Source organism: Lagenorhynchus albirostris, chromosome 9 (genome assembly GCF_949774975.1).
Source record: "Lagenorhynchus albirostris chromosome 9, mLagAlb1.1, whole genome shotgun sequence".
Taxonomy (NCBI): domain Eukaryota; kingdom Metazoa; phylum Chordata; class Mammalia; order Artiodactyla; family Delphinidae; genus Lagenorhynchus; species Lagenorhynchus albirostris.
Genome location: NC_083103.1, coordinates 25,127,055 through 25,139,425, shown reverse-complemented (window position 1 = coordinate 25,139,425; position 12,371 = coordinate 25,127,055). Strand labels below are relative to the sequence as shown.

General features: G+C 35.7%; 1 protein-coding gene across 1 annotated transcript in view; it reads right to left on the bottom strand.

Annotated features, from left to right (window-relative positions):
• CSTF3 (cleavage stimulation factor subunit 3) overlaps window positions 1-12,150 on the bottom strand; it is a 71,217-nt gene extending 59,067 nt beyond the window's left edge. Inside the window, exon 1 of the mRNA XM_060159447.1 lies at window positions 11,979-12,150. Within this exon, the coding sequence (XP_060015430.1) occupies window positions 11,979-12,005 (27 nt within the window). The 5' untranslated portion in view covers window positions 12,006-12,150. The remainder of the gene's footprint in view (window positions 1-11,978) is intronic.
• Between the last annotated feature and the right edge of the window lie 221 nt (window positions 12,151-12,371).

Sequence of the window (12,371 nt, the reverse complement as noted above, 5' to 3'; positions counted from 1 at the left end):
TGGAAAGAAAACCATGTTTTAAAAGACTAATATAATTTTGTATCAAAATTAGGATATTCAACTAATACACAAGAGCTTTGTAAGTAGCTTGCTTAAACTACTTTAGTTTAGAAACTAAAACTGGAAAAGTTTAATAAAGGAGGACCACTGGTCCCACCCACATATTAGAACATAAAATGACAAATAAAGAGTACTGCAATGGTGATAAATCACCAGATCAGAATGGTTCAAAAAGAGGATATATGGAAAATCAGCAAATAATAAAGGTGGCATTTCAAATCGGAATGTTGGGTTATTCAATGCATGGTGCTAGAATAACTGTATCTATCAAAATAAAGTTGAATTCCTATTTTACCCTTTCTACCAAATTAATTTCAGATAGATCAAGATTTAAACATTAAAAACAAAAACACAAGAACCATTGGAAAATATAGTGAAATGTATCTTTGCCCAGGAAGGCTCTTTAAAAGCCTCTGAAAAGAGTAAACTTAATTCTTAAAGTTTATTTACATTTGTGCATGGGAAAAGTATCACAATGACAGTGAAAAGACGAACTTAAAAAATACCCTCAACACACATGGCAAAGTATTAAATTTATTAATATAAAGTCCAGTCACTAAAAGATCAGAAACTCAAAGAGAAAATGGGCAAAGAATTCGAACAGTTCATAGAAAAAGAACAATGAACTTTAAACACTCGAAAGCAATACAAATGTAAGTCACAAGACAGAGATCAAGGGTGTTTCTGGGTTTTTTTAAAGATTTTTTTTGATGTGGACCATTTTAACATCTTTACTGGAGTATAACTGCTTTACAATGTTGTGTTAGTTTCTGCTGTATAATCAGCTATATGTATACATATATCCCCATATCCCCTCCCTCTTGCGTCTCTCTCCCACCCTCCCTATCCCATCCCTCTAGGTGGTCACAAAGCGCTGACCTGATCTCCACGTGCGATGCAGCTGCTTCCCACTAGCTATCTATTTTACATTTGGTAGTGTATATATGTCAACGCTACTCATTTCATATGTGGACCATTTTTAAGGTCTTTATTGAATTTGTTACAATATTGCTTCTGTTTTATGTTTTGGTTTTTGGGCCATGCACGTGGGACCTTAGCACCCTGACCAGGGATTGAACCTGCACCCCCTGCATTGGAAGGTTAAGTTTTAAGCACCCACAAAGGTGTTTTATAATTAACATTGCACTGGCAAGGATATATATCAATAGAAACAGACATTCTCGAATTGTTGGCAGGAACAAGCAGTAATACTGACCAAAATTTAACATGAATATCTGACCCTGAATTCCAGTTCTGACAACTTACCCTACTCTACACGTACACAAAGATGTACACAGGACAGTAATCAGCTATGTGGCTGTTTGTTGTTGTGTAAGACTAGGAATAATTTAAATAATCATGTGTAAAAGAACTGGCTAAATAAATTATGGAATCCGTAGTCACTAAAAGGAACAAAGCAACGCAGCTCTATAAACAGCAACATCAAACAATCTCCATAATAGCTGGTTAAAAAAACAGGAGTGGATGGGGAGACACACACAGCACATACAAGCGTACTTCACACACTGTATACTCTTCTGCTGTTTGAATTTTTACTGTTCACCTGAGAAATATTTGTTCAGTGCCTAGTGTGTGCCAGACATTGCTGAATGGGCACTTGGGATACAACAAAATAAGATTTCTTTCAAACGGTTTACTTCTTGCCAAACTTTAAAAATACTTTAAAATAAACTAGGATTCGTAAGATATCAACTATAATATGTTAACGGTAAAATAAGAAGTAAATGTGATACAGAAACTTTAAATCAGGAATTAAAAATCAGCTAAATTAATCAATGCTAACAATTAGTGTTTCAAAGCAGTCTGGTGGGAGGCCAAATCACTCAAATCCACTTGCTGAAAATTAACCTACCAAAATTAGATAATGTATGCCATAATCTGCAAAAGAACAGAGAAACTCAGAAGATAGCATCTAATATCTGACCAGCATAATTGGAGCAAGTATAAATGTCTCCTTACAAAATAAAACAAGCCGTTCACTTAGTGATTCTCAACCCTGGCAGCACATCAGAATCACCTGGGGTAAAGGGAATTTAAAAAGATGCTCAAAAAAAAAAAACTCTCCAGGAGGTTCTAATGTGCAGCCTCAGTTGAAAATTATGGCTCCCTAGGGATTCCAAACTTTTTTTGTGTGTGCTGCTGAAACTTCCTGCAATCTAGAGAAGCCTATGGCCTTTCTAGGGATAATGTTCTTAAATACACAAAATAAACTATGCAGGATTTCAAAGGAAACCAATTATACTGAAATGTAATTATCAAAATATTTTTAAACAAAGTTTATATTGTAATAAATACTTAACACAACAAAATCTAGTGGCGAGTCTAGTGATGAGTGCCAACAGTACTTTGAATACATCTGTCCCAGTCACACAGCTATTGCTAACGCTACTAGTGTGGTTTCTTGCCTACATTCGTAATAGAAGGAAAGGCTCAATTTCAGTTAGAGATTAGTGAAAACTTTTATTTTGCCCATTCAAGTTCAGAGAACCCCTAAAATTCTATCCACAGACACCTGAGGGAAGAGGTTACCAGGGACCCAAGAACCCCATGGAAAGGATGTTGGATCAGATATTAAAAAAACATCTATTGAGCATCTACTATGTTAGGCATTGTCACTCTTCGTTAAGCAACTGATAACCCCATTTCATAATAAAAAATATAACTAAATTTTACATGAATCTGCCCGAAGTCCAGTTAGAATCCAGCAGAACTATGGCTCAGCTCTTCACAGAATCTCTTATAACCCTAAATGTTTTCCTCTGGACAAGGATGTAGTTAAATATTCATAAAACAATCTATTTAGATAATTCTCAATCAACTGAATTAATTAACAACAGAAGGTAACCAAAATGGCCAAGAGTATCCTCTGGTAGTTAAAGGCCACATTTAATTCTCACAATAAAAAGTCATCCATCACCACAGCTATGAGTCAATTGGGTAACCAAGAGCATAACATTTTTGTTTTGTGGCCTGGTTACCACACTGCTGTAAAGCAAATGAAAATTGAACAGTTTTCTAGTATCCACAAGGAGACTGAGTCTCCATAAGGAATGGACTTGTAATATTATTTCCTGAATCTGTTGCCAGATCAGAGAAATAGGTCACTTTAAGAAAACTTGTTGCAAGTTTTCAGTGCCCATTTGTAATGGAATGAGGTCAGAACTCTCCTTAGTTATAGCAAAAGAAGAGCCGTCTCATGCTTACATGTCCCAAAAACATTACCATAAAGAAACGCTATCAAAATCCAGCTTTTGTCTTTGGAATATCTGTAATCCCATTATCATTCTTCAGGAGGATGATAATGGGGAGTAGGATGGGCCCCAAATCAAATGAGCAAAACAAAAGCTGGACTAGTTCAGTTCCCAAGGCATGCACATTTAATGATACTAGTAGGACAGTGGGAACTTCTTTGATTTGCACAATTTTAAAAACCAGAAAAATAACACAACTGTAAGGAGTATACACATACACACCAACATATACTATTTCAAACGGGTACAAAAATCAGAAAAAATTGTGAAGTAGACGACGGACTTTTTTTTGTATAAGGCGAAAATGTTGCTGGGGAACTACCTCCAGTACCTGTTCTATGAACTGTTTTTCTAGTCGTAGTGTACTGCTAAAATAGGAACTTTTCTATGTGAATAATAACCTGTGTACAACTGGCTTAAAGTATGGAGATAGGATACATTATACATGTTTGACCTTTTTCATTTTTAATAATGGCTTTATTAAGACATAATCACATTCCATACAATTCACTCATTTAAAGTGTAAGATTCAATGGCTTAAATTTAGTATATTCACCATCATAATAAATTTTAAAACATTTTTATCACCCTAAATAAAAACCGGTACCCATTAACAGGCAATCCCATTTCCCAATCCCCCTAGCCCTAGGCAACCACCAATCTACTTTGTTTCTATAGATGTGCAGGTATTTCATGTAAATGATATCATGCAATGTGTTTTGTTTCTGACTTTCACTTTGCATGTTTGCAAGGTTCATGCTTATCATATATCAGTACTTTCCTTTCTATTGCTAAGTATTCCATTGCATGGATATCCCACATTTTATTATTAATCAGTTGATGGACATTTGGATTATTTCCAGTTTTTGAGTGGAATTCGTTTTGTGTTTTCTTTTTACTTAGGTATATACCTAGAAGTGAAATTGCTAGGTCAAAAAGCAAACCTCTGCATAACATTTTGAAGAACTGCCAGACTGTTTTCCAAAGCGATTGAACCATTTTACAGTCCCACCAGTGTGAGGGCTCCAATTTCTCTACATCCCCACCAACACTTGTTATTATCCATCTTTTTGATGAGTATAACCATCCGAGCAGGTAAAGTGATAACTCATTGTGGTTTTGATCTTTATTTCCCTGGTGGCTAATGAAGTTCAGCACTTTTCATGTTCTTATTGGCTTTCGTATATATTTAGAGAAGGGTCTTTTCAGATTGCTTGCCATTTTTAATTCTTTTTTGTTATTGCACTGCAAGAGTCCTTTACATATTATATACTAGTCCTTTATTGGATATACGATATACAAAAATTTTCTCCCATTCACCTGGTTGTCTTTTTACTTTCTATATTTAACCTTTTGTTTTGTGAAGCTAACTCAGAAATAGAACTTATGACATTGTCTCACAGGCTCCTTTCAACAGTTCTCAAACTTCTTATAAAGAATCACTTTGCACTCTTAAAAATGAGGACCCAGACTATTTTTAAAATGTGGGGGTTAAATCAACATTATCATACTAAAAATTAAAACTGTAAAGATTTTAATGTGTTAATTCATTTAAAATAAACTTCTATTTTAAAATATTTTCCAAAATTTAAAAAAATAGTGAAAATGGTGCTGTTTTACATTTTTCTGATCTCTTTAATGTCTGGCTGAATAGAAGACATCTGCTTCTGCTTTCAACCTTTTGCAATATATTGTTTTTGATGAAGTATAAGACCACAAAACTACAATTATGTAGTTGGAAAAGGGAGCAACATTTTTAATAGCCTTTTCGTATAACTGTGGATATGTCATGTAGCCTCTGGGAAACCGAGTTAAGCTGCAAACCACTTTCTTTCTATACGATAGCTTAATTTATATCAGGTGGTTGTTAATGGCGTGTGGTGTGGAGAAGTGACAGACACTATTATATTAATGATTAAATAATTTATAATCTAATTTAATTCCTTCTTTCCACTTCCACAAGGGAAGTAAAACCTGGACAGGAAAAAAAGGGTACTTCTCTTTCTCCAAACAGCTATTTTTGTGGTAAATGGGGGAGGGTGTTATGCTGGAGGTCATATGGAAATTAAGTTAAACTAGAGGTCAGTGAAAATTTAAACCAAGTGATAAACATCAAAAGTATGCAGGGAGGAATGCAGTAAATTAAAGGATGTAAACCTATATTAGCTTTTTGACCAAGATTTTTGCTGGTTTTTGCAACAGAACAAGCAGAGAAGAGTCTCAAAACTAGTTTTGTAATGAGTACTTTCCACTATTAAGGATAATGAGTGACTAAATATAGTAGGGAGAGAAAAATCAGTAAAAATACTATCAAAGGCCTAACCATCCTCAAATAATCTGCAATGTTTTTCTCCATTTATTTATTTATTATTATTATTATTATTTTTTTTGCGGTACACGGGCCTCTCACTGTTGTGGCCTCTCCCGTTGCGAAGCCCAGGCTCCGGACGCGCAGGCTCAGCGGCCATGGCCCACGGGCCCAGCCGCTCCGCGGCATGCGGGGCCTTCCCGGATCGGGGAACAAACCTGTGTCCCCTGCATCGGCAGGCGGACTCTCAACCACTGCGCCACCAGGGAAGCCCTCTCCATTTATTTTATCAATGTATTCAAAACCAACTTGGAAGGTCCAAGTAGCTTCAATCCCTAACCTAAGTGATTTGCAAACTTCATTTACATAAAAATCACATGTGATACTCATTTCCAATGAAGATTCTCAGCCTCACCTACAGAATCTATTACATTGATAGTACGTCTGAAATTGAGGTATAGGCACCTATACATTTTTTTTTTTTTTTTTTTTTTTTTTTTTTTTTTTTTTGCGGTACGCGGGCCTCTCACTGCTGCGGCCTCTCCCATTGCGGAGCACAGGCTCCAGACGCGCAGGCTCAGCGGCCATGGCTCACGGGCCCAGCAGCTCCGCGGCATGTGGGATCCTCCCGGACCGGGGCACGAACCTGGGTGCCCTGCATCGGAAGGCGGACTCTCAACCACTGCGCCACCAGGGAAGCCCGGCACCTATACTTTTATAAAGCACCTAAGTGAATGTGATGCAATGGACCATGGACTCCATTCTGAGAAACACCACCTAATCCATCTGTTCTGTAAATATATTTTTTTCCAAATGTGGTGTTTCCTCAAAAATAAAGTGGAATCAGACCTAAGTCATTCCTTTTGTTGTTGTTGTTAAAACATTAAGAAAACTGCAAATACATACATTCCAACTCTTAAGTCTGTCTTGGTAGTCTTTTTTCAAAGTTAAAAGTAGACTAGGGTAGCGCTCTGCAAGACTATCTGCAAGTAATAACTGAGTCGATTCATATGCCTAGAGAATTAAGCATTTTATGTGACAGATGACATTAATACTGGACGCCAGCTTAGTCCTATGTTCCTTTACCAATGCAACAAAACTCTAGTAGATGTTTTTTGTGAATGAATCTGAATATGTATCCTGTATATAATCCATTCAAACCTTCCAAAGACTAGAATCTACTAAACATGCAAACAATTCAAAAACTTAAAGAAAAAATAGGCTAATGGTTATTGGTCTAAATAATTATACTTATCATATTTGCTTATTAAATTTGTTTATTCATCCCCCAGGAAACAAACAGCTACAAACTATAAATAAAAGTCTTAATATTTTAGAATTTGAAAAATGCAGCTTCAGACCAGGAGTAGCCAAAATATTAATTCACTTGATAAACTAAGTGAAACATTAGAAAACAACAATTAGACACAGCTTTACGCTTCTGGTTTTATTCAATATTTACTGCTGATTATAACCTATCCATTAATCTAAAAATAGTTTAAACATTTGTTTAACTAAAATCTATTTTAAAATCAATTCTCACACCATTACCAACTGTTCAGTAAAAACAAAAAGACTCAAATTTACAACTAGGTCTTGTCTAAAGAGGAATAAAGATTTAGAGACAATGGCAGAAAAGCTTAAAACTATGAACTGTTTTTTCCAATCATCCACTGAATAGGTACAAACATCTGAACAGATTTTGCCATTCTGGAAGGTCTACCTAGGATGTAAATTTCTGTATTCCTAATGCTGAGGGAATGCAATCTCTTCTAACACAATCTCCTTCTGTTGTACTTCTCCGGAAAACCAATATTTCTGTAAACACAGATCAATCTCTCTTAGGAATAATTACTGCCAAATAGAGTATTCTATGTAGTCAGTTTCCTCAAGAAATATTAACAATAAGATCAAATCAAATTTGCCTGCCCCAAACTATTATACTAAGTATCTTAAAATAGGAGGGGGGAAAGTAGGAAAGGCTATTACAGAAAGCTTTTGTTTAACAACAGATAAGAATAATTGGATCCAAAGAACACACTGTTGTTATAACATATATTCTTGGCCTTTCCCTCCCTCTTCTAACCTCCACACACATCCACTTGGGTTTAAAATTGGCACTATTTCCCTTTAAGCCCTACTAGATATTAATGGTTACTCAACAAAATAAATCAGGTTTCAACACTGAGTGTTTCATCTTTCTTTCCTCATTAGTAAGTATATAATCGAACACATATTTTTCATATTTTCTATATCTTACTAAACTTATTTTTCACCCAAAGCAAAACAATTATTTATGGCCCTAAATTCCCCTTTTGTTAAGAATTATTGGCAATTAATTTGTGCTCCTTCAAGTCATGCAATTTTTCCGAAGTAAGGATCATTCTTTTTATACTTTAGGCCTTCCTAATTCTAGAATAGGCTATGAATTGTTTGAAAACTCAAATCTTATTCCTAAAACACAAAAGTGTAGAAACAGAATTTTAGGGACTTAAAGGTTCATGGGAATTGACTTGGCCAAATACATATAACAAAACTTGAGAAACCATTCACTCTTATGCCCCAAAATATTTTACTTTGTATTAATTATTAACAATAATTATAAGCACCTGTATTCCCAAAAGATACAATTCTTTAAAATTTTGTAACATATAGCCTGAATGCAAAAATTTATCCATTTATTTAGTGAACACCTTTAATTATCAAAACAGTGTTTCTAGGTTTTTAAGGTGCAATGGTGAATAACTAAGGCAGCCTTTCAACTCAAAACCCAGTGGAGAAACTCTAACCAATAGCCTATTAAATTCTGTAGAGGTGATGCACAAGGTAAAATGGAGTGAAGAATGAGATCAGAAGTTGAATCAAGCAGTAAAAAAAAAATGTACACGATAAAAATATAGCCATAATTCCACACGGGAACCAGATGTGCTTTTGTTAGGGGGAAAACCTAACAAAACCTATATGCAGGTGGTTTTGTCACCATTAACTGACAAAAACAGTAAACACGAAGCTCCAGAAGAATACGCACCAAAACTGCAAGGTAATTTAAACAGCCCTCTAAATGTAAAACAGAACTTCCTTACAAGAGTTAAAAAAAAAAAAAATCACAATAAACCTTAGCTGTGATTTTGCTTGTCTACAATCACTTCCCTCTTTCATACAGCACAAGTCTAGAGATTCAGTACGAAGAAAGGACCATCTATATTTTTGAATAACAAATTTAAGATATTATCAGGTTTACTGAACAAAACTTTTTTTTGAGTTTCAATGCTAACCAGCTAAAATAAATCTGTAATTCATATCTCACAGGATTCTTTCTCTATCCCACCCTTACCATCTTTCCAAAGCAAATCCATGATTCAGAGTGGTTTTGATGTTTTTCTTATTATTCTTCAGTTTTGTTTAGTCTTTTTTTCCTTGTCCATCATCTCATTTTTCCTCTAAATTTTCATTAACTGTTGCCTTACACATCAAGCGAGCTGATTCCTATTTTTGATCATGTCACTTTTTAAGGTATCATTTAATTACCATTTCAGTTAAAGTTGAATAATACAGCATCTGCGATTTGCTTCAAAGTAATAGAGGTGGGGAGAGTAAGTGAAAGTATGGAGAAAACATGTTTTGCTGTGAGTTGAAGCTCTATGATAGAAACATCATACGTTATACTATTCTTTTTTTCTTGCATGTTTGAAATGTATCTTTAAAGAGTTTAAAAGATTATATGAAGATAACTGTTGATCATCAGATGTCAAAACATGTCTTACTGACTGATGGAAAAAATATATAGCATATAGGAGGCACCATAAAGGCTAGGACAAGTTAAGCATTTAAAAAACAAAAAAAAGAAAAGAAAAAGAAAAGGTTATAGCTGATTTTAACATAGTAAATACAGAGAAACCCCATGAATCCACAGCTATTCTCAATCTTTTAAAAGGAGGGGAAAAGAAAAAAGGAATTTCATCTTTGAGGAAAAAATATGAGCCAGTAAGTAGAGACAGAATAGGATTTTTTTAAAAACCACCATTTGCCACTTTCAAGGAAACAACTGATTTATTTAAAGATTATCAATTGATGATAAATAACTAGATAAAAGGTTATTGAGGAACACAGTTATCAACCCACAGATTACTAACTGCAAAGGGGAAAATAATCCTTTACAATGAAGAGATCCAGCAGTCATTACCCTAACCCTGACCAAGTGAGCAAACTTAACCATTACTAACACTGGAACCTAGCATGAAGTGCCTTTTGATGTGATGTTATAAAGTATTCTACACAAAAATATTTAACCTGAATACTATCAAAGCTCTGAGTTTAGACATAACCATAATTTTCAGGAAATACATAAGATGAGGGGACAAGTTAAATGACACCACACAAACACAAATCAAATAAGCCCAGACATAAAATGAGAAGTTCTGCAAGAGAACTGTTCTGGATTCTTCAAATAGACAATAAATATCCTAGGGGAGAAAAAAGAAGAACGATTCAAGAGACATAACCAAATGATGCAACTAACCTAGACTAGATTCTGATTTTTTTTTAATTTAATTTTATTTTTTTACATAGCAGGTTCTTATTAGTTATCCATTTGATACATATTAGTGTAGATTCTGATTTTTAAAATAACAAAACCCTATGAATCACATTCTTAGGACTTACTTTTAGTAATGATACGGTATTGCTATTAATTTTCTTAGGTGGTAAATGGTATAATGGTTATATAACAGCAATAATGCCTTATACTGTATAAGAGAATGCTGAAATAAGGGGGGCTGAATATGTCACTTACTTTCAAATAAATATATACAAGGAGATAAAGCAAATATGGCAAAACACTCAACAACTGTCGATTCTAGGCGAAGAACTGTACTGCAGTTGTTCACTGCACTTTTCCTTGTCCTAAACTTTACACATAAAAACTTTTGGGTGAAATTTTTTTCTTTAAATTTTTACCACCTTCTCTCCCACTTAAAACACCACAGTTCTGAAATGAAAGGTCATGGCAACATTTCAGTGTGTTTACAATTTTAGATAAATTTAAAAATTAACAATGAATTCGGGAAGCTTTCAATGAACACCTCAGTACATTACTCCTCCTCTACTTTCAGGTGACAAAACATGAGCCCAGAAAAAGGGTAGGTATACAAAAACAGACTTGACATAACGATTTTAAGACTTGGCATTCTTGGGCATTCTAACAGCATGTAAAATGTAAATACTGTGAAAATTTCAGGACTGAAATCAGTCGACGAGCAAACACAAAATTCAGTTTAGCCAAACTTTCCCGACATAATAAAATTTACAGTCACCCTATTCAATAGGAACACGCCAGTTCTGCCTCATCTCTGTCAACCTCCAAGAACAGCCCCCACGTTAAAAGCTGGGGACTTCAAAAACGAAAACCTAAGTGTATTTCGTTGCTATGGCAATGGGAAATTTCAGGAAATTGAGACTGCAGTCTAGCTAGCCTCCATTTTAAAAACTATTTACCTAAACATACCAGACTTGAAACGAAAAATAAATTGACAGCTTCCATAAAACACCAGTTTCCTCTTTCAAACTCAAAGGTAAATACTATCCTACAAAATTCTGAATAATGAGCAAAAGAAACAAATCATTTAATTAAGAATCTGAATTTTAAAATACTTAGATATCACATATCCAGTACTAAAAAACAAATGCTTTTACTTACAGTGGCCCAAACATACTTCTCATTTCCGATTTATCAAATTCTACAATTACTTGTTTCGTTGGAAAAATGAAAATGAAATGCTGATAGAAGAAAGGGAAGGAGCAGGAGAAAGCCACAAAATTCCCAAATCTTAGCATAACGATGCTCTTACTCCTAAACTGCTTCCTTCTTCATTCGCTCATGCAAAAGTCTATTTCTCCAGGTTAGTTTCATCTTAAATTACTTCTCAAACCTTTTTCTGGGTACAGTATATGTCGGAAAGGCGGTGAAGGGAACACTGTCAAGTTCTTCGAAAACAGCGAGTACACGTTAAAACAATCAATTCCTAACCCCTTAACACCAAAATGGTATTAAAGGAAGGACTCTCACCGGTGAAGTCCCATGAATCTAAACAGGACGAAGTAGCTTCCTGGCTATTGTCTAAATCAAATATTTGTTCATCTTAACGCCTAAGACAGAGAAGCCAAAAAAGTTTTAAACCTCAGTCAGATCTTGCTCCCCATTACCACCGTACTTCTGAACCCTGTCTTTCGGGTTCATTAGACCCTTGATTTCTCCTCAGCGAACATGGCTGGAGAACTCGGACGAACAGAGACGGAGAGAGAAGAGGTCGCCACGAGGCCCCACCACTCTCCTTCCTCACCTGCTCCGTGGCTCCGTCTCCTGACATGGCCTCAGACGACTAGAACGTGCGAACTGGCCCGCGATGCCAAGCTACAAAAGAAAAATTAAACTAAAAACCACCCCCAAACAACTAAAATTGCCCCCTGCCCTGCGGAGCCAGACCGCCAACAAGAACCGCCACCGCCCACTCAGATATGAATTAAAATGGCTGCGCCCGGGCCGGCCAAGGAGGGGTGTGTGGCTTCTGCATTAACTTCCGGGGCAGAGGGCGGAGTTAAGAGAGCAAAATCATCGATTACTCAACCGCGCAGAAGCAGAAAGATCCCAGGGGGCGGGCCCAATGCAAGCGCGGGACGTCACGGCCTTCGAGTAGAGAGGCTGTTGCTGAGCGAGCTGCAACCGGCTGGGAGGC